Source organism: Eulemur rufifrons, chromosome 7 (assembly GCF_041146395.1).
Source record: "Eulemur rufifrons isolate Redbay chromosome 7, OSU_ERuf_1, whole genome shotgun sequence".
Taxonomy (NCBI): Eukaryota; Metazoa; Chordata; class Mammalia; order Primates; family Lemuridae; genus Eulemur; species Eulemur rufifrons.
The window spans coordinates 156010391-156032504 of NC_090989.1; the positions used below are offsets into that span (position 1 = coordinate 156010391).

The 22114-nt window shown below is 38.9% G+C and overlaps 1 protein-coding gene across 11 annotated transcripts in view; it reads right to left on the reverse strand.

Annotated features, from left to right (window-relative positions):
* Nucleotides 1–22114, reverse strand: part of DCAF1 (DDB1 and CUL4 associated factor 1) — a 70511-nt gene that overhangs the window by 14546 nt on the left and 33851 nt on the right. For all 11 annotated transcript variants that reach the window (XM_069475780.1, XM_069475778.1, XM_069475773.1 and 8 more), the window contains 13 exons: nucleotides 16557–16715; nucleotides 15030–15209; nucleotides 13829–14038; nucleotides 12630–12799; nucleotides 9715–9839; nucleotides 7536–8799; nucleotides 6755–6953; nucleotides 5564–5646; nucleotides 4927–5011; nucleotides 2107–2340; nucleotides 1432–1525; nucleotides 785–889; nucleotides 503–576 (listed from right to left, as the gene is read on the reverse strand). In XM_069475780.1, coding sequence (XP_069331881.1) covers nucleotides 503–576; nucleotides 785–889; nucleotides 1432–1525; nucleotides 2107–2340; nucleotides 4927–5011; nucleotides 5564–5646; nucleotides 6755–6953; nucleotides 7536–8799; nucleotides 9715–9839; nucleotides 12630–12799; nucleotides 13829–14038; nucleotides 15030–15209; nucleotides 16557–16715 — 2982 coding nt within the window. The remainder of the gene's footprint in view (nucleotides 1–502; nucleotides 577–784; nucleotides 890–1431; nucleotides 1526–2106; nucleotides 2341–4926; nucleotides 5012–5563; nucleotides 5647–6754; nucleotides 6954–7535; nucleotides 8800–9714; nucleotides 9840–12629; nucleotides 12800–13828; nucleotides 14039–15029; nucleotides 15210–16556; nucleotides 16716–22114) is intronic.

Below are 22114 nucleotides of genomic sequence, written 5' to 3' on the forward strand. Positions count from 1 at the left end.
TTCAGAAGAACATGTCCACACCTCAGCTCTGACTAGTACCCATGACCTTGACCCTATAACTATCAAAGCTTCTGACACCCAAAATTCTCAAGCTGGCTCTGAAAATGTTATACCTTTTTCAGGTATAAAGGGACACAGAGAACAAAAAACAGAATGAGAAGGCTTGAGTAGCAAAGGACATAAGCACAGGAAGACCACCATCCTTGGAATAAACCAGTCTTACTCTGGTGAGAGAGATCCAGACTCCTCTCTGAGAAACAGTGTAAGTCCAGAATAAAAGGAGAAAGGACTCTCTAAGCTGTCTTATATTGGGATTTTCTTACTATTTCTCTTGAACTACATATCTCCCAAACCCCATTAAGTGAGGTTATCAATAATCTACCATCAGGAATGTATCAACTTTAGAATACATCTCAGATTAGACAAAAATGTCTGTAGTATAACTTGAAAACGATCCTAAAGATAAGAACAAAACAGCAGGGCCTCTGCAAGCTCCCTTTACCTCAATGACAGCAAGATAGCAGTCTTTAGTGTCTGTACACAGGTCAAAGATGTTTCGTTTCACATCAATGGTCGCTGGAAAATAGAATGTGAAAAGACTCAGGACTGGACTATTGCTGTGACCTTAAAACCTGCTTTCCTTCTAAAGGAATTCAAGATTATTGCTTGTAAATATTGCCATAACTCCTCTGCTTTTCAATAAAAAATTATAATCCTCCCAGAAAATGGAGGATCTTAAATAAGGAACACCAAAACATGGCAATGTGTGCCCCTTCATGCTTACCTATAGGTTTGTAGTCAGTTGCATTAAATGTTCGGAAGGATGACCCAAAAGGGCTTTTCATCCTCTCTTCCATTAAGTCATCTTCATCATCTGCCTGTAACATAGCTAGTTGGGGTGGGGGGAGGAGGACAACTATTAAGAATCATAAACATGTCCTATTCACAAGTGCAGAAAATGTTAATGGAGAATCAAGACTTCAGTGAGTTTCCTAGGATGTAAATCTACTCTGAATCCAGTTAGTTCCTCTCAAAGTATCCTTCTTGCATATCCCACCTATTGTGGCAAACAGTATGTTCAACCTCTCGTCTAGCTCCCAAAAGTGTTAAAGCCAAATGCTTACAACATCACAAGACAACAAATATGAAGGGTTTTAAGCTCATAATGATACATGTGGGAAATTATACACGAAATTTCTTTTCATACAAGGTTTACTTGTTATCTTCAAAGTCAGTTGCCTTTCACTCTCAACCAACATTTTCACCTTCCCTTTTGTCACCATTTATAATATCACTTTATCTTTTATGTTACAACTTTCAAATACTTTCCAATTCAAAAGTGAGAGATATTTCCAAAATGGAAGTATCAAATAAGTGAGGGGGCAAAGCAGGAGGAAAGAGAATAATGAAGAAAAAGGTAAGATGTATTACCTCCATACATCACTGTCCCCGTGTGATTGAACACCACACGACACTGATCCAGGGCAGGAACAGTGTGCAAAAGATGGAAAGTTCGAAGGTCCCACTAGGAGGGGAGTGGTCAAGGAAAACTATTTTACACAAAACTTCTTATATAACCTCACAGGGGAAATTCTAAAATATCACTTTGTTTTCCTCCTACTAGGTAGTGAAACTTTAAAGGTCAATGAGATCACAGTAAAACAAATATATGTAGAATACATATTATTAAATGATGTCCCTGAAAATATCCTAGGGTGTGCTCATATACATGAATGCTCTATGAGCTCTCTTCTTCCAAATAGTAGTGCCTCCTTTTCCTCTTATGTCTAGGAACTGATTTCTACAGAACATAAGGAAAACCCTTCTGAAGATAAAGGCTAATTTAATACTTGGAGAATTGCAAGGCAAGAATCTGATCACTCTTCCCAATACATAGTAAAGCATGCTAGTGAAAGTATTCCAGTAATTACCAACATTAACAACAGTACACTGGAGATTTTTACTAACACTTCAAACCAAAGAACAGGTATCATATTATTAGTGGTGTGGCTATTTAACCAGGTATTGGTGGAAAGATAAAACAAATAATCTCTGCACCAGAAACCAGATAACAAATGGAAAGTAAGATATGGGTGTAAAGGATACAATCTCAGTATTTATGATGACCTCTAGCCCATTCGGATGGAAAACGCCACTGATGTTCATGTTGAACTTGTCAAACTTGTGGATGGCCTGTGCAGAGCGGACATCCCAGAGGACGCCATCATTTAAGACAAGATCATCTGTAGGATTAAAGGTGGCACAGTTCCTCTTGTAGTTGTTGGCAAGATCTGGGTTAAACAGAGTCAACAGCTTGTTGCCAGTCTGAATATCATAAATCTTTAGAGAAGAAGGGGTGGGAAGAGAAAAATCAGACCAATCCATCCATGACAAATTTAAAGAGAAAATGTGCAAAATATTTCTCCCATACTTTCCAAATCCCCCCAAAATTACAAAAGCGCTGACACTGTAAAATAACTGGAAAGTAGGAAGACTATGCCCATCCCAGCAAATTTTAAGTGCGTCGGTTCCCATTCAAGGTTTAAAAAATCCCTTTCCCACAAGGAAAAAAGGGAAAACTGAAACTGCATTAGGGATAAGAACACCCTTTTCTTCCCCTCCCCTTTTCAAGAAACAGAATATTTTTCTAAGATTAAAACTGAGAAATCCTCCATATAGATCAATCAATGATTACCCTCGGAATACTCCTTAAGGGTTATTTTTTGGAGAAAGGCATCAAAAAAATACCCCTTTTTCCTTAAAAATCTCCCAATGTACATATTTAGCCCCATCATAAGTTTCCCAAGTCTACAGTGTGCAACCCATGCAGAGACCAGATCTTTCCCATTAGCTTACAGATGCGCCATAATAGTTCCAATCTTTAAAAAAGTCCTCCCTTTGATATAGGAACAAATAAGGAGACACCACAAGGAAACAATCAAACAAATCCAGATCATGGGACAAGACAACTAGCCTGGTCTCTTCAAAAGTCAATGTCATGAAAACTGAAGAAATGGTTCTTGGCTTTAAAACATTAGTAAGACACAACAACCAAATGCAATATGTGAATCTTGGCTGGATCCTGGTTCAAAAAAAAAAAAAAAAAAACATTTGAAAACCAAACACATCAGGAATAACTGGGAATACTAAGTATGGCCTGGATGTTAGATGATATTTGAGAATTACTATAAATTTTCTTAAATTTGATAACAGTGTGATTATATAATAAAATGTCTTTACTGTTAGGAGACACATACTATATGGCTTAGGTATAAGATGCCATGATGTCTGTAACTTACTTCCAAGTGACTCAGAAATGCACACACACAAACACACATGCACAATTACACAGAAGAAAAAAAATAGCAAAATATTAAACAAATGAATCTAGGTGGTGGATATTCTTTCAATTTTTCTGTATGTTTTAACATTTTCAAATGAAAAGCTGAAGGGAAAACCTTCACTTTACCACGTCATATCCCCCTCAAGCTACTATCCTACTTTTCTGCTTCATTTTTCAGCAAAAACACTTCAAAAGAATTGTCTATACTCAGTGTATCCATTTCTCTCATTTTCATGAACCCCTTCTAATCAGATTTTCATGCCACCCCCCCGCCCAGTGCATAGAACTATTTCTTGACACAGTTAACAATGAACTCCAAATTGTTAAATCAAAGGTCACCTCCTCTCAGTTCTCATCTTATGCAACTCATCAGCAGTTTCTGACCCAGTTGATCAATACTTCCTCAAAATACAGTCCTTCCTTAGCCTCTGGGGCACCTCTCTTTCCTGGGGGTTCCTTCTGCCTTACTGACCACTCTCTTTGATCTCATTCCCAAGTTCCTCACTTGGTAACTTCTGAAATTGGCACACGCCAGGGATCTGTCCCCATACTTCTTTTCTCTAGCCCCCTTGATAATCTCATGTGGTTCATAGCTCTAAACACTATCAATATGTGGACAAGTCCCATGTTTATATTTCTCATTCCATATCTTTCTCCTGAACTCATAATTTGCATATTCACCCCCCGATTCCCTACTTGAATGTCTAAAACAATCTAAAACTTCATGTGTCCAAAACCCCAGGGCAAGACCCCTCACTTGTCATTGCCTTCGCCATGCCTACCTGGGCCCAGCCCCACTGCTGCTCTCACGTATCAGCTGGTCCCATACCCTCCTACCTGGAGTGCCTGCTCTTGCCTCTCTCACAGAAACCAGAGTCACACTTTAGGAACTTTACATCTAACCATGTATCCTCTTCTCACCCTCCAGTGTCTTCATCTCACTCAAAGGAAAAGCTGAAGGTCCTAAGTACTGCCTGTAGGATGTTACTGGATATGGCCTCCTCAGTGACCTCAGCTCTTACCTTCTCTTCTCTATTTTGGCTTTTCCTTTGCCATTTCCCCTGCCTTAGAACACTCTTCCTCTAGAGATCTGCGTGACACTTACATTTCCTTCAAGACCCTGCTTAAACCTTACCCAATCAGTGATGCTGACTACCCTAGTTAAAAACAGAAGTCCCACACATCACCAGGCTTTTCCTACTTCTTACCCTGTTTTTTTTTTTTTTCCCCTGCTTTACCACCTAACATACCGTATGTTTGCTTCCTTATTTATTATCTCCCCAAGGAGGCTCCATAAAAGCAGGGACCTTATTTCATCTAAAACTTAGTAAGAACTAAAAAATATCTGCTGTGCTAATGATATCCTCTCAAACTACCAGATTAAGTTCATGTTCAGCTCTTTTACACTTTTCCCATATAGTTTAGAACAATTTCATTACATTTCTAAATTCTAAATAGAAGGAATATCATTGAGTAATTTCTAGTTGCCCACAGGATTTAAGTCCTCACATTCAGTCCATAAGATTTCAGTATAAACAAATGGGCATAATCAGCCTGAAAACAGTGAATTCTTAAGTACTTACGTGGGCAATGTCTCCTTTTGTGCCTATGACGCGATCCTGAGAGTGCTTACTGAACTCAACATAGTGATCTTCTGTGAAGGAATGCCTATGGACAAACAACAGGAGTTCTGAAGTGACAGACCTTCAGGACACACTCCTTCAACCAACTGAAAATAAGGGTTATCCTCAGCCTCTTGCACAACCATACTCAACTGAAGATCCTTCGCTCTCAAAGAGAAACCAATTGTGTGCTTAAGAATAAAAAGAAAATTCCTTCCATCAGTTTGTCCAAGCAGACCCAAAATAATTAAAGGGAATTCCTTGGTTAGAGAAATGGCTAATAGGGCACATGTGCCTTTGAAATACAGCAAAGAGTGCAATTGTCGTATGTGAGCATGGGAAAATACGTAGATGTGCCATTTTGGGTTAGGGTCTGCTGCATAATGGAAATGTACATACCTCGTGAGAATATCTAGGAATTAAGAAAGATTACATCTTATTAATAAACAGGAACCTCAGGTGAGAAAGGGAATAGTTAGCAATAACTCACAGCATTCCTCTTTTCCCAAAAGGCTTCCAGTCTGAGAATTGGATGAAGGGGGTTATAAATTAGGTAAATAAAACACAGAGAGGCAAGGTTGCAAAAGCAGATACATACTTCATATCAAATACTGATTTCATTCCCCAAAGTGCAGACAAAGGCTGGCTCCAAGTAGCAGATGTCAGCAGCAAGGACCCATCCTAAAAGAAGAAGGCCCCATGAGGGTTATCATGTGTTTATATATTATGCAGATTGCACTACCTACCGTTAGTATTTTAAAATATATGCATAAAAAAATACTGTTGGGGGTATGGTGGCTCATGCCTATAATCCTAGCACTTTGGGAGGCCAAGGTAGAGGGATCACTTAAGGCCAAGAGTTCGAGACCAGCCTGGGCAACACAGTGAGTCCCCATCTCTAAAAAAAAAAAAAAAAAATTAGTGGGTGTGGTAACACCTCAGCAGTAGTCTCAGCTACTCAGGAGGCTGAGGCAGGATCACCTGAGTCTAGGCATTCTAAGGTCATAGTGAGCTATGATTGTACCACTGCACTCCAGCCTAACAGAGCAAGACCCCATCAAAACAAAACAAAACAAAACAAAACAAAAACACCACCACTATTGGAGTCAAGAGAAATAGAAAAACTGCCAGAAAGCAAGAAATTATCAGAAGCCACTAGGATTTAAACACATGTACTTGTGCTGTCCTAGAAAATAACTAAATTTAAGAGACCACTAAATCTTCCTGAACTAATAACAAAAATACAATAGTTCCAAGGGAAGGGTGAAAAAAACTTGGAAAGATGTCAAAGTTGGGTCCTCTCTCCTAATACTTGACCATATTCCTCAGTCTCCATGTGAAATATGAGTCAACCTCAACTAGACTTTCCAGTTGAGGATTCTTTCAAAAAAAAAAAAAAAAAAAAAACACTCAGGCCAGGTGCTGTGGCTCACGCCTGTAATCTCAGCACTTTGGGAGGCCAAGACAGGAGGATCGCTTGAGGCCAAGACAGGAGGATCACTTAAGGCCAGTTTGAGACCGGCCTGGGCAACATAGCAAGACCTCATCTCTACAAAAAATTAGCCAGGCATGGTGGTGCGCACCTGTAGTTCCAGCTACTCTGGGTACTGAAGCAGGAGCATCATTTGAGCCCAGGAGCTGGGAGGTTGCAGTGAGCTGTGATCACCCCACTGCACTCCAGTCTGGGTAACACAGTAAAACCTTGTCTCAAAAAATGAGCCTCCTTTAGTCCAGTTTACCAACTCATCTTAAAAGAATGATTGAGAGCATCCTCGGAAGGGATCTTTACCCTGGAAGGTTCAAGGTGTGTGATGGCCGAGTTGTGACAGTTATAGCTGGCCTCCTCCTGTCCGCTAAACACATTATAGAGCTTCAGCTGTCCCGTGCAGGTGCCAAGCATCAAGAACCGCTCCCGTGCTGAGAATGCACAGCAGGTGAAGCCACTCTCATCCTCATTGGCTTCCCGAAACACTGAAATAGGACGGAATCTAAGCAAAAGAGAGAAAATCAGAGACAAAGAATGGGCCTCAGAAAAGGCAAACTTTGCTAGAAGGATGGAAGAGAAAGTATAGAGCATTAATGTTTCAAGTGGGTTCTTCCAAAATCAGTGACTTTCAATGGTTCATTTTCATTTTAAAAGACAGAAAAGGACCTCCACTTAATAAATTTAAATAACAAAAATATCCACATTTAAAGCCTGTGATCCCACGACCTTTAAGTAAAATCTGTAAAGAATAAGACTTGGAGGTAACTTGGACCAGCACAAAAACAAGCTTGGGAGCCTAGGCAGGGACAGTGTGTTGCATGGATTCTAGAAAACATACTATTACAGTTGTAACAAGAACAGAGTATTAAATCAAATATATTGTCAACCACGACATGAGAAACCCATGGTTGACAAAAGATGGTACAGTTACATTGTTTGCATATTATACAAAGTGACAATCAGTGATATTTCAGGCCAACAAAAAGTTTTCTGGACTAATCCCTCTATGCTGGAACTGCCCAAACACTTTGATTTAAAGAGAAAAAACATTCCAATTCCCAGGGAGTGGGGGGCCTCTTCTTACCTGCTAAAGATAAGGTGCCTATCAAAGCAGCCACCATCCACCCCTCCATACTTTGGAAATGACGCCCTGCGGTTTAGTCTTGAGGTAAAGTTTATTGGCGCTTGCCGCCTCTGTTTTGGCTCAGGACACTGGTGAGGAGTAAAGAGAGAGAAAGGTGGGCAGGTGGCAACTGGATTCTTGCAGCGGGCATGTTGTTCTCTAAGATATTCTGTGATGATACTGTCCAGTGTAGGTGGGGAAGGAAGATGTCTGTCCAACTGTTTTTTTATGGCTGGGCTTTGGCTGTAGGCGCCATGGTCCGACTTCTGCCGCAACACTCTGATTTTTCTGCCATTGCAGGGTGATGGTCTCTCTCTGATAAAGCTGATCCTACCAATCAAAGGGGAGTTACCTGCATAAGATGGGCCGGGCAGAGCTAGTGAACCCTGGGGGGGCCGTGGCTGAGGATGGGCAGTAGGGGCAGAAGGGGCAGAGGCACCCACGGCAGCATGGCTGCCCAGCCGAGTTGCAATGCCATTGGCAATACGAGGTGTGCGGGGAAGAGAGACAGGAGAAGCAGCAGCAGTGACTGGGGTGAAGGCAGAAGAATGGGAGGCAGCAGTCATGGGCAGGTCCGCCTCTTTCGTCAGCACAGTTGCTGTCTCTCCAAGCCCTTTAGAAATAAGATGGTTTCGTATCAACAGAAGCAGCTCTTTCTCAGGGAAGGAAATCCTTGACTGGGCAACAACATCTGCTTTCTGCAGTCGTGCCAAGGATACATCAGTACCAATGAGAAGTGGTTTTCCCGACACTCGTTCAATGAGCTCAGCGGCATACTTGCAGAACTTGACATGGTCACTGCGCTTGTCCTGCAGTACAGGCTCTTTCATCAGCTGCTGGATCTGGCAGCTGCTGAAAAGGGGCAGTTTGCTGATAATCTGCCGGACAGTGCTACTGCGAGACAGGCCCACCAGGGCCTTACAGGCCAAGGCCCGGATCTGGTCTGCATCTGTGATGGGCATCTTGATGGACAATAGGGACAGGAGCACCTTGATGCCATTGTTGGACTGGACCACATTCCACATCTTGGCCAGGGTGTGCTCACTGCTTTTGGGGGTCTGAGGCAGCTTTCTTCGAGGAGTACCAGAGATAAATTTGCCAATACTAGATATTCGGTTATCCGGGCCACAAACACAATTGATGATAATTTGAAGTGCTGACTTCTGAATTTCAGCATCATGGATAAAGAACTCACCCTCAGCCACTCCCAAAATAATGCTGATACCTATTGAGGAAAAACATATTATATCATTCATCACAAAACTAATGACCAACTTCAATGGTTGTTCCAGAGTCAAAACTTAGAGTTCTTATTCATTTTGTTCTACTTTAAAAAAAACTACCTCACTTTCTTAAAAAGTACAAAGAATTGTATAAAATATAATATGTTCTACCAGAATGTGTCTTTATGATGTAATACCTCATATAAAGTTATCAAATAGGAGAATGATGTAGGTATTACCTAGAAGTCACCAAGGTTCATGTGTAATTTTTCCTAGATAAAAGGAGCAAAAATAGTGGTAATAAATTAAAGACCTTCTCAAGAGAGGAAAAAGCCCTCAGCTTTGCTGCTATAGTGTCAGTAAAAATCTTTCCTACTATATTAAGAATATCAATAACAAGTGCCTGAGCCTGGGGCTTTCTCGCCAGAGTGGTGCATCCTAGGACCCACGGCCAGTCACACTGCTGCCCATACTCACTTCAGCAATACCCTCATCAGCCCTGCTCTTAATAAAGTATATTTTCAAACAAAATTTTCCTTTTTTTGTGTATATGACAGTTTCTACCCATTTTGAGCTACTTGCCAATTACTGGCTGCTTTTAGTGTACAGGTTGCTGAAGTTTTTTACTATCAGCCCCCAACCCATTTTCCCATAAACTTTATTTTTGGTGCAAGACTCTGCAGAGTATAAGGTTTTCAGGAATGCACATGTACTATTACAGCAGAAATGCTGATACCACTCAGAAAACCTTTGTTTACTAGCATAACTCCCTTATATGAAACTGTCTGGCACTACTAACAAGGGACTCTACTACTTTTTGTTCTAATATCCCAAAATCAGATGAGTAACCACAACCAGAATAACAAAGGAAAACAAAAGCAGGCCAAAAACAACAAAAATGGCAAGGTACAACCTACCTACAGTAGAGATGGTAGAGCCAGCCTCATCCAGCACGTCCACTGATTCTGCCAACTGGAGCTGGATTTTTGGCACCACAGTGAGAATAGCCAGGACATCCAAAGCAAAGCGCACAGTATCATTCCTGGATAGGAAGAATAATTAGTCAAAAGGAAACTAGAATACAGCCAAAAGAAATAATAACAGTTAAAAAAAGAGAGAGACACACAGACAGACAGGTAGGCAGACACACAATAGACCAGAACCACTACCTGTGTGGTTCTATGACTAGCTACTGGCATCAAGAGAGGATTTGTAAGTCACCATGACATTACTCCCAAAAATATACGGATGAACTTTTTACCTATCAAACTGCTAAGATTGAAAACAAAGAATAATCTCCAATGCTGCTGAGTACATATAGAGACAATATAAATATAATGCTCTCAAAGTTTTAGTGGGACTAGAAATTAGTACACGCTTTCTAGAAAGTAATCTGGAAATATGAAACAAAAGTCTAAAATGTTCATAAACTTTGGCCCAGAAATTTCACCTTAGCAATCTGTCACAAAGAAATAATGAGAAGTACAAATAATTATTTATGTATTGAGATGTCCATTACCACATCATTTAAAATAGCAAACGAATTAGAAAATCCACATACACAACAGGAATATATGTGTTAGATTATAGTATACCCAAATGACAAACTACTCTGCATCCACTGACAATCATTTTCAAAGAACTCTAAAGGATGAGGGAAAGGGCTCAAAATACATTAATGCAATAGAAAATGTAGGATACAAAGTTAAAAATCTGACAATACCAAATATCAGCAAGAAGATAGGGAAATGAAAGTTCCTGTATACTGATAGGAGAGTAAAATGGTATTAACATTTTATAATTTGGCAATATCCAATAAATGTAAAAATGCAGACACCCTACAACCCAGGTTCTACACATCATATCCTTAAGAGAGACTCCAAAGGGAGGTTATAATATGATTTCTTTAATAGAAAAACAAAAACAAAAAAACCCCAGTAAATGTCCATCAATAGGGGGATAAACTGTAGTATAGAAATACAGCAGTTTAAATAAATATCAACATGTATAAATCTCAAAAACATAAGATGAAAAAAGCAAGTTGCAAAAGATGCATTTAGGAAAATATATAATTTTAAAACATACAAAGCAGTATTATATTATTGTTTATGGACACATAGATATGTATAGTATAAATACATAAATGGAGAGAACACAGTCCAAATTCAGAAGAATGGTCACTCTGGGGAGGCAGAAGAAGGAATTGAGGAAGAATTGAGGAAGAAGCAAATACAGCAACATGCCAGCCCTGGTTAAGGCTGGAGCAGTTATACTATTCTATACCTTTCTATATTTCAAAATATTCATAAAAAGGATGAATTTGATTAGTATAATCTCAATTATATATATTTACAAACATGGAAAAAACTAGCAGGAAATTAACAGTGGCTAAGAGTAGTTTTCTCTTTATAAGGTTCTTATATTCTAAAGCAGAAACAAGCATTTATTAATTTTATTTTTAAAAATAAACTTTTTAAATCAAGGACATTTACTGATATTTTTTAATAATCCAATATGCATTTACCAGTCAAAAATGTATTTATACCCTTCCTAATTATCTTTTGAGCTTTCATCATCTTTTGAGTTCTCCAAATAAACATATTTCTTTTCAATATTCTAAAATAGTGGTTCTAAAAATATCGTCACTGAAAACTACACCTAGAAGTCCCCGAGACCCTTTCAGAAGGGATGGTGAAGTCAAAGCTATTTTCATAACAGTACTAAGAAGCTGTTTTCCTTTTGCACTCTCATTCTCTCACAAGTGTATACTGGAGTCTTCCAGAGATTATGTGGTGTGTGAGATTGAATACGAAGCAGATATGAGATATTAAGCCAGACATGTTTAAAAACTTGCTAAAATTATCTGTTTTTATTTTGGAAATTTTTCATAAAAAATGCAAACATGCAATGGGTTCACATTATTTTTAAATAAATGCATAAATATTTTTACATTTTTCTCAGTTTTAATTTCTAACACAGTAAACATTAATAGATATAACACAAAAAACAAAAACTCTTTAGAGTTCTCAATAATATGGTTTTTAATATGGTAAAGGGGTCCTGAGACCAAAAGTTTAAGAAAAGCTGCTCCAAAAGTATCCGCCTATATTTAATCCTGGGATAAGCAAAGAAACTATATTCACCCTAAATAAGCCCCTCTTATCTTTATGGCAGTGGATGAATAGGGAAAGAAGGTCAAGAACTGCTGTTTATAAACTTTGTTACTATCTTCTCTTCAGACGCCAGTCTTTTCCAAAATAGAGTTTTAATTCTTTTTACATCACCTACAAATAGAACCCACCCAACCTCCTGATTGTATCAGCTGCCCTTTTCTGAGCCCCATCCTGCTCTGCTCTCAGTTAAGGGCTCTGCTCTGCCCTTAACTGAATTATGAAAATCATAATAGTGTGTTGAATTCCAAGAGTAAAAAGACAGTATTATGCAAAAGTAAGATAAACATTATACATGGTTGTCAAGTAGTAGCAAGACATTTGAAGTGTAAGTACCAAAGAATACGGGACTCTAGCCTCAAGGTGAGACTTTAACCCCAGCTCTGCAGCTGCAGCCATGTAAATTATATAACTTCTCTGAGAGTACAGATGTTGATCTTTGCCTATTATGCAATATTTACAATCACCAAGACCATATATATAAACAAGCACCCTGTAAATTAAAAACCGTATTTTCATGTTTAATTTAGTTTCTCAGATTCAAGTCCAAAATTTCAATTCAATTCAACGAATGTTTGTTAAGCATACACCATGTGCAAACCAACATCAACTTTAGCAAAAAGCAGGATCAAACTTCATTTGAAACCTCTCTCTAGTCCCACCTTGCATAATAGGTCTTCCAATTGCAGGCAATAGAAATAAGCTGCAACAAGAGTTGCACACAAGAAAGTTTGAGGAAGACTTCAGCTGGTTCCCAATACAGCTGCGCTGGTCCATATTCTATCAAAAACTCCATCATTTCCACAATCTGTTCATGAGTATATGAACATGCCTATAAAGGAGAGATATATGTTATTATTATATATAACTATCACCTGCCTGCTACCTTCTCAAGCACAGCTCACTGACCAATAGGTTTTAAAAATAAAGCTAAGTAACAACAGCTTTCAAATTCCACAATTCTTGAGTCAATAGCCCATACGTGAAATAATGACTATATACTGTTTTAATCTTTGTGGGGGCTTTTTGTTTTGTTTTTGAGACAGAGTCTCACTCTGTTGCCCAGGTTAGAGCACTGTGGCGTCAGCCTAGCTCACAGCAACCTCAAACTCCTGGGCTCAAGTGATTCTCCTGCCTCAGCCTCCCAAGGAACTGGGACTGCAGGCATGCGCCACCATGCCCAGCTAATTTTTTCTATTTTTAGTAGAGATGGGGTCTCGGTCTCACCCAGGCTGGTCCAGAACTCCTAAGCTCAAGCGATACTCCTGCCTTGGCCTCCCAGAGTGCTAGAATTACAGGCATGAGCCACTGTACCCAGCCATAATCTTTTGTTTACTTTATTTATAAGTAGATTCACAATACATTTTGCCCAAAATGATAACAAAAGGTTCTTTTGTGCATATATTTCACAGCTCAAGAAGAGAAAGAAGCACCATGTAATTGATTTCTTTTCAATTTGTGATTTTTAAAACATGCAGACACTGATCTTGATCCCAAAACATATTAAGTTCCAGAATGACAGAGAAGTGAAGTTATAGGCACACCCTTTCAGGAAAGAAAGTCCACATAGGAAGCAGGATATCTAGTACCTGTCATAAAAGAAAGCCCTCTTACACATACTTTAGTTTATCTTTTAGTTCTAGTATCCCCTCAAAAAAAGTAGCAACTTACAACCAGGAGCAAAATAAGTCCTTAAAATTAATCTATTACCTCCATTTTCAATTGTTCTGCCTCAATACAGGGAAAGGATAATGCAACCATGTATATCCTGCAGAGATTCCACTGATCTAAATGTGAGTTTCAGGCTGAAGATGCTACAGAGAGTGTTAGAACTTTCCCTTGTAAGAGAAGGTCCTCTCACCTTGTACGGGGGTTGAGGGTGGACAAGGATGCCACCCTCAGTCCTCTGAAGTGATTGCTTCACTTGTTCCAATTTAATAGCCAGGTGAGCCTCAAAGTACTTGCGCAAGGCCATGCAGGTATGTTTCCCAGTTTGGCGGCTAGCAAATATTTCATCATCACTCAGAAGTGCACCCTGATCTTCCAAATTCAGAATCTCCAAAGTACTGATCTATTAACAAAGAGGGAAAAGAGTGGGGCAGAAAGTAGGGGAGAGAACAGGAAGGAAGAGAAAAGTAAAAGGATAAAAAAGGGGGTAAAGGATTTGGTAAACTATTATGCTCAACAATTGTGGTCCTGAACCCCTAGGCCACAGACCAGTAACTTCGTGGCCTGTTAGGAACCAGGCCAGGCTGCACAGCAGGAGGTGAGCATCAGGCAAGCAAACAAAGCTTCACCTGGATTTACATCTACTTCCCATAGTTCATATCACCACATAACCTCTGCCTCCTGTCAGATCAGCAGCGACATTAGATTCTCATAGGAGCCCAAACCCTACTGTAAACTGCACATGCCAGGGATCTAGGTTGCTTGCTCCTTATAAGAATCTAATGCCTGATAAGCTGATGAAGTGGAGCTGAGGCGGTGATGCTAGTGTGGAAAAGAGGCTGTAAATACATATTAACATTAGCAGAGAGGTTTGACTGTACAATAAATGTAATGCACTTGAATCATCCCGAAACCATCCCCCACCCCCACCATGGTCCATGGAAAAATTGTCTTCCATGAAACCGGTCCCTGGTGACAAAATGGTTGGGGACCACTGCTCAACAAGATTGACAAACATCAAAGTATATCTACATATACAACATGCTAACAGTAGCTATAAGAGAGCCAAACATTAAACCTATACTGAAAAATGATAAGAGCTTTTAATTATGGTGAAAGAAACGCAGGCATAAAGCCATTGCTTTTAGAAAGATCATGAATAGCAATTCCTCCATAAGAATACTATATCCAAGGCTAATCTACAATGGTACACAGAGTCCTCTAACCGCTAAAGAAAAAGAGAAACTTGTGAATGGAGAAAAAAGATTTCACATAAATAATAACAAAACTCCTTCAATCAGAAGGTTTCTTTCTTCAATGGTGTGTTACTGAAGGGTAGCCAACATAAGCAGAACCCCTACTTCTAGAGAGAAAAACCAATGAAAGAATCTCACCAAGTTCACCAGACGGCGAAGACCATCATAGCGGTCAAAGAGCTCCAAGACAGCCCGGAATGAAAAGCAAATTGAGAAAAACATGGTAGCATGGCAGCATCCTGAAGCATGAGAACACTCCATTAACCACAGGGTATAGTTCACCACGTCAGACAAAACATTGTGGGGATGCATGCAAACCTGCAAAAAATAAAAATAAAACATAAAGCTTTTAAATTTAAGGGCAAAGGAGCCTCAGAATGAGACGAAAAATTCACCAGTATAGATATCTTTGCAAAATACAATGATCATTCCCAGTCAAGTCATTCTTAAAGTTTACTTCACAATTGCAATTTTAGAACATAATCCATTCCAAACCTGAAAACAACCTAATATTAGATAAGTATTTAAATTCAACTTATACTTACTAAGTGCCAACAAATATTTATATCATTTAATACTCACAATGGCTCTGTTACATAGGTATTAGGATTCCCACTTAACAGATGAGGAAGAAGCTCTCAGAGAAGTTACAGGATTTCTCCGAGGTGATAAAAGTAGCTTGAGCCTTATGATACTAAGTCTACAGGTTTAGTGTCCTTTCGCTCACTGATTCAGTCATACACATTTTGATGTCTACTATGGGTCAGATAATTAAATTGTAAAGCATTCCCCAGGTTTGTTTGGTACTTTTTTCCTTTATCTTAGCCATAATTAACTTTGTATATACACATACAGATTAGTTTACTATTCTCAAAAGACTACCTATCTTCCATAATGTTGAACTCAAAAGGAAAAAAAATTAAAGCTGATTATCTTATTAAAAAATAAGTAAAGATATAGCTCAAGAAGAAATTTACCAGTTTCACTCTACCACAAAAGACACACTACATAGAATATTAGAAAAATGTTCCAGGCATAGAAACAAGAGCTTTCCAGGGGGTGCCCAGGGGCCAATCACTTTACAAACGTACTACCCATTTACAATTCTTTAAAATAAAATAAAATAAAAAAATCACTAAATATGAAAAAGTCTTAACTAAAAAAACAGCAGAACCAAATGAGGAATGCCTGCAGCACTGAGAACAGCTGGAATGATCTTATTATCTCCATCACAAACTATCTGTTAATATACACAAAGCATCATCTATTGTTTCTACAATAAATGACTCAAAAATGTCCCTCTACTTAGGGAGATCCAAAGTGCCTGAAGATTAATCTTAATGCCACAGAAGTGGCAAAGACTAAATAAAGCTCCTAGACTCCAATCCATCCTGCATTTTCCCAGTAAAGTCAGAAAAAAAAATAGGACCTTTTATAAACAATTTTACATTTTTTTAATTATTACTGGCATATCTGAAGACAATTTTACATTTTTAGAATGCTTTGTGAAGACCAGAAATTCATGTTCCTTGCTTCTTTCATTAAAATCTACTCCTTCAACTATTCATTTTTTCTTAACCAAAAATTATTCTGCAAATGTGCTCTTTTAAAGAGACTATCCCCAACCCAATCCCATGCCCATAGACCTGAACAGACTGTACTTACTCTTTCCATGGCATCCTGGTTGTAGGACAGGTAATACAAGCACATGGATACACCAGTGGCAGCCATAGAAGGACGAGGAATTTCCAATAATTTCTGTACTCCGCCATGTGCAACAAATTCTGTGGCAAATTTGTTATGGAGCAGGAGAGACGCTAGGTGCTAAACAACAAGGACACAAATTACCACCACAAAACAATCTAGAAAAATCACAAAATCTCTTGACATAATATTAAGTTAGGCTGCTAAATATAATAGCCCTCTAAGTAGACAACCAGCCCCTCACAAAAGAAGAAAAGCCAATATCGTTTAAGGAAAACAAAAAGCTAAGATTCTGTAACATTCCTCTTTTTCCTCCTAACACCAAGGTTTTTATGAAGGTAAGACATAAGAAATTAAAAGTATTGCTATAAATAATTATATAACCATCCAATCATTTTATTATTACATAGCTTCCCTAAAGGACTTTTGCTAACTTTTCCATTTTAATCCTTTTAATATCAGGTTATTAAGTAGGGAATGTCCAATTTCCTCAAGTACTAAGTTTGGCAGTTGATATCTCTGACATTTTACTTCGACATTTCTTGTTTTTTCGTTTTTATTTTATTGTGAAGGTACATCCTCATTCTTTTAAATGCACATTTTGGCTTGATTATCTTTCAATTTTTTTTTAAAAGCAGTTTTTGTGAAACCATGGATAAGTCAAAAATTCATGTTATTTTTGAACATGAGTTCCATCGTGGAACCAATGCAGCGCAGACAGCTCAAAATATCAATGGAGTATTTGGGAAGGATGTGGCTAATGAATGCACAGTACATCAATGGTTTGAGAAGTTCCATTCTGGTGATTTTAATCTTGAAAATGAACCATGTGGGGTGTGACATGTGACCAAGGTGGATAATAATGATGAGCTGAAAGCTGTAGTGGAAGCGAATCCATCTCAACCTACGTGTGAATTAGCAGTAAGTTTTAACATTACTATTCCAACAATATTGGACCACTTGAAACAAATGGGAAAGGTAAAGAAGCTGGATAGATGGGTACCGCATGAATTAAACAGGCATCAGAAGAGAAATCCTCTCAAAGCTTGCCTTTCTTTGCTGTCACGACATAAAGGCGAACCATTTCTACACTGTATTGTTACGTGTGATGAAAAGTGGATTCTGTTTGACAATCTCAAGGATTCGGCACAATGATTGGATAAAGATGAAATGCTGAAACATAGTCCAAAACCGAATATTCATCAAGAAAACCTTATGGTGTCTGTTTGGTGGTCCAGCACTGGTATTATCCACTACAGCTTCATGAAACCTGGTCAATTGATTATACCGGATGTCTACTGCAATGAATTCAATGAAATGATGAGGATGTTTGCCATTAAGCAGTGGAGATTGGTCAACAGAGACAGGCCAATACTCTTATAAGATTGTATGTTGCAAAAAACAACAGTGCTCAAACTACAGAAGCTGAACTTAGAAATTCTCTTGTCATTCACCATATTCACCAGACCTTGCAGCAACTGACTACCACTTCTTCCAGGCTTTGGACCACTTTTTACAAGGAAAAATAACCAATTCTCAACAAGCTGTGGAAAACGCCTTTCATGATTTCATCATCATTCGCTCTCCAGGTTTCTTCACTGCTGGCATAAGCAAGCTACCATTTAAGATGGCAAAACTGCATCGATAGTTTAGGCCCATACTTTGATTAATTGCACTGCTTCTTGTTTGAGATATAATAAACTAAACTTTTAATCTGAAATTGGACATTTCATATTTAATGACCTAATATATTCAGCTCTACATTCTAGCTTTGTTTCAAACACTGAATCAACTAAAAGTCTTAAACTTTGCCTTCTTTTAAATTGATCCTCAATATATCCTAAAAGAACAATCTTGAGCAAATTATCAAAACGAATAAATTTTTAGAGCTAACCAGAATGCAATTTTTTTTTTTTTTGAGACAGAGTCTCGCTTTGTTGCCCGGGCTAGAGTGAGTGCTGTGGCGTCACCCTAGCTCACAGCAACCTCAAACTCCTGGGCTTAAGCGATCCTACTGCCTCAGCCTCCCAAGTAGCTGGGACTACAGGCATGCGCCACCATGCCCGGCTAATTTTTTCTATATATATTTTTAGTTGGCCAGATAATTTCTTTCTATTTTTAGTAGAGACGGGGTCTCGCTCTTGCTCAGGCTGGTCTTGAATTCCCGACCTCAAACAATCCACCCGCCTCGGCCTCCAAGAGAGCTAGAATTACAGGCGTGAGCCACCGCGCCCAGCCCAGAATGCATTTTAAATAGACATTTAAAAGTTTTTTAAGTTCAGTTAACTTCCTGTTCGATTCTCACTAGCCTTTCTGGGCTCTCCTGCACAATTTTACGGATAAGGAATGCAATGCAAGTAGCAGCTTGTTTGATTACTCTGAACCGAGGCCAATGTGGACAGCTCCCCCTCTTGTTTCCACCAAGGTGCCTTCCAGGCACAGACAATATAGATGTGCAATTACATGATTACCTGAACAAATCTCACCAAGGTCAACAGCAAAATAACAGGTGTACGTGCCCTCTTTAGAAGTTCTCTTAACACCCAGGCTCAGGATAATCCTTCAATAAAATTCAAATTCCTTCTCTCATTATCCTATTTTTTGTCTGTTACACAAGTCTCTACCAAAATCCGACCCAGTCTTCACCCCAAGATGCAACTAAACCCTGTGTGATACCCCTTAAAACTCCCCACACAAAAACGTATAGAAATAGCAACTGCCTCAATTCCCTTCTTCCACTGCATCCTGTTCAGGACTAGAAGTTGCATCTGAAAGCAATATCTTTGGGCCAGTGGTAACAACTCTGACCTCCAACTTCATCTCACTGTTCAAAGTATTAATCTTGATTTTTACACACTTTTTTTTTTTTTTTTTTTTTTTTTCAGACAGAGTCTCTCTCTGTTACCTGGGCTAGAGTGCTGTGGCAACAGCCTAGCTCACAGCAACCTCAAACTCCTGGACTTAAGCAATCATCCTACTTCAGCCTCTTGAGTAGCTGGGTCAGGCTCGCACCACCACACCTGGCTTATTTTTTCTATTTTTAGTAGAGACGGGGTCCCGCTCTTGCTCAGGCTGGTCTCAAACTCCTGACCTCAAGTGATCCTCCCACCTTGGCCTCCCAGAGTGCTAGGATTACAGGCATGAGCCACCATGCCCGGCCAAGTTTACATACTTTATACACACATATACAACACATCCCACATGTAGGGACACATTTTACTCCATTAATGTCTGACCTCCTACAAGTTTAAAATTTCTGAGGGCTGAAAGGCAAATTTCCTCATTTCTATTCCATTTTAATATATTCTGGAACTGTACTATCCAATGCAGTAGTTATTGGCCATACATGGCTAGACATTAGCTACATTTTAAATGCTAAAAGTCACATATGGCTAGTAGCCACAGTATTGAACAGCACAGACATAGAACATTTCCATCATCACACAAAATTCTACTGGACGATGTAGCTCTGGAATATCAGTAATAAAGTTCTGACTTTGAGACGTTTTAAAGTGTCTCTTCTATAAGGTCTATTCTGAAAATTACCATCTCTCAGGAAGAAGAGACCTCTCCCTCCTTTGTGTCCCTACTTTTTTTTCACATCTGTAATATTTAAAAGAAATCATAAGTTTACATGTCTGTCTCTCTTAACCAAATCGTAAAGAGCAGACTTAAGATTTACTTTTTTACTTACTGGCCTCTTTGTATCCCTAGCACCCAAACATATTTAGGTTAGTGCAAAAGTAATTGCAGTTTTAGCATTATCGAAATTTGCCATTTGATATTGGAATACATTCTTAAATGTGGTTATGTTATAAATTATTTTAATGCACATTTCTCGCTTTATGTTTTTTTGCTAATGATTTATTACTTGCTGTTTATATTTATTTTAGACTATGGAAATGATGTTAGACAAAAAGCAAATTCCAGTGATTTTCTTATTCGAGTTCAAAATGGGTCATAAAGCAGCAGAGACAACTCACATCATCAATCATGCATTTGGCCCAGGAACTGCTAACAAACATACAGTGCAGCGGTGGTTCAAAAAGTTTTGCAACGGAGATGAGAGAGCCTTTAAGATAAGGAGGGCAATGCCCGGCAGCCATCAGAAGTTGACAATGACCAATTGGGAGCAATCATCGAAGCTGATCCTCTTACAACTACAGGAGAAGTTGCCAAAGAACTCAACGTCGACCATTCTGTGGTCGTTTGGCATGTGAGGCAAATTGAAAAGGTGGAAAAGCTCGGTAAGTGGGTGATTCATGAGCTGACCAAAAATCAAAAAAACCTGTCATTTTCAAGAGTCATCTTCTCTTCTTGTACGTAACAACAATGAACCATTTCTCGATCGCTTTGTGACATGCAACAAAAAGTAGATTTTATACAACAACCAGTAACCAACTCAGTGGCTGGACCGAGAAGAAGCTCCAAAGCACTTCCCAAAGCCAAACTTGCACCAAATAAAGGTCTTGGATACTGTTGGGTGGTCTGCTGCCGGTCTGATCCACTACAGCTTTCTGAATCCCAGCAAAACCATCACATCTGAGAAGTATGCTTAGCAAATCTACAAGATGCACTGAAAACTGCAGCACCTGCAGCCGGCATTGGTCAACAGATAGGATGCAATTCTTCTCCACCACAACACCTGACCACACATTGCACAACCAACGCTTCAAAAGTTGAATGAATTGGGTTACGAGGTTTTGCCTCATCCACCACATTCACCTGACCTCTCGCCAAACAACTACCACTTCTTCAAGCATCTCAACAACTTTTTGCAGGGAAAACACTTTCACAAACACGCAGGATACAGAAAATTTTTCCAAGAGTTCGTCGAATCCCAAAGCACAGATTTTTATGCTACAGGCATAAACAAACTTATTTCTCATTGGCAAAAAGTGTTGATTGTAATGATTCTTATTTTGATTAATAAAGATGTGTTTGAGCCTAGTTATAATGATTTAAAATTCACAGACCAAAACCATAATTACTTTTGGACCAACCTAAATAGCACCTGGCCCATGAAAAGCACTCAAGAAATGTTCACCAAAGAATGAAGGCAAAAATACAGTTCCAAGTGGTTTAGAAAAATAAACTCTTCAGCAAAGGGAAAACATAAACTAAACGTTGGTTAAAGAAATAGCAGGCAGACTCAAACTCAGTAAAGGGAAATGATTTCACAGGTTGCAAAGGGGCTAAACATAGGAGGGCAAGTATAGCCCACCAAGTCCATATCTATCTATGATAATTAAGGTAATCTGAATAGAGAGAGGTAAACTGGTAAATAACATTGTGGCTATCATACAGTTCTACCTAACAGGTAACTATTGAACAAAGTACCATTCAGGGATAAAATCATTAAAATTACTATTTAAAAATTTGTATAACATGAACAACACCATAACAATCCTAGAAATCGTGAAGAAAATAACAATTATTGGCTGGGCGAGGTGTCTCATGCCTATAATCCTAGCACTTTGGGAGGCCAAGGCAGGAGGATTGCTTGAAGCTAAGAGTCA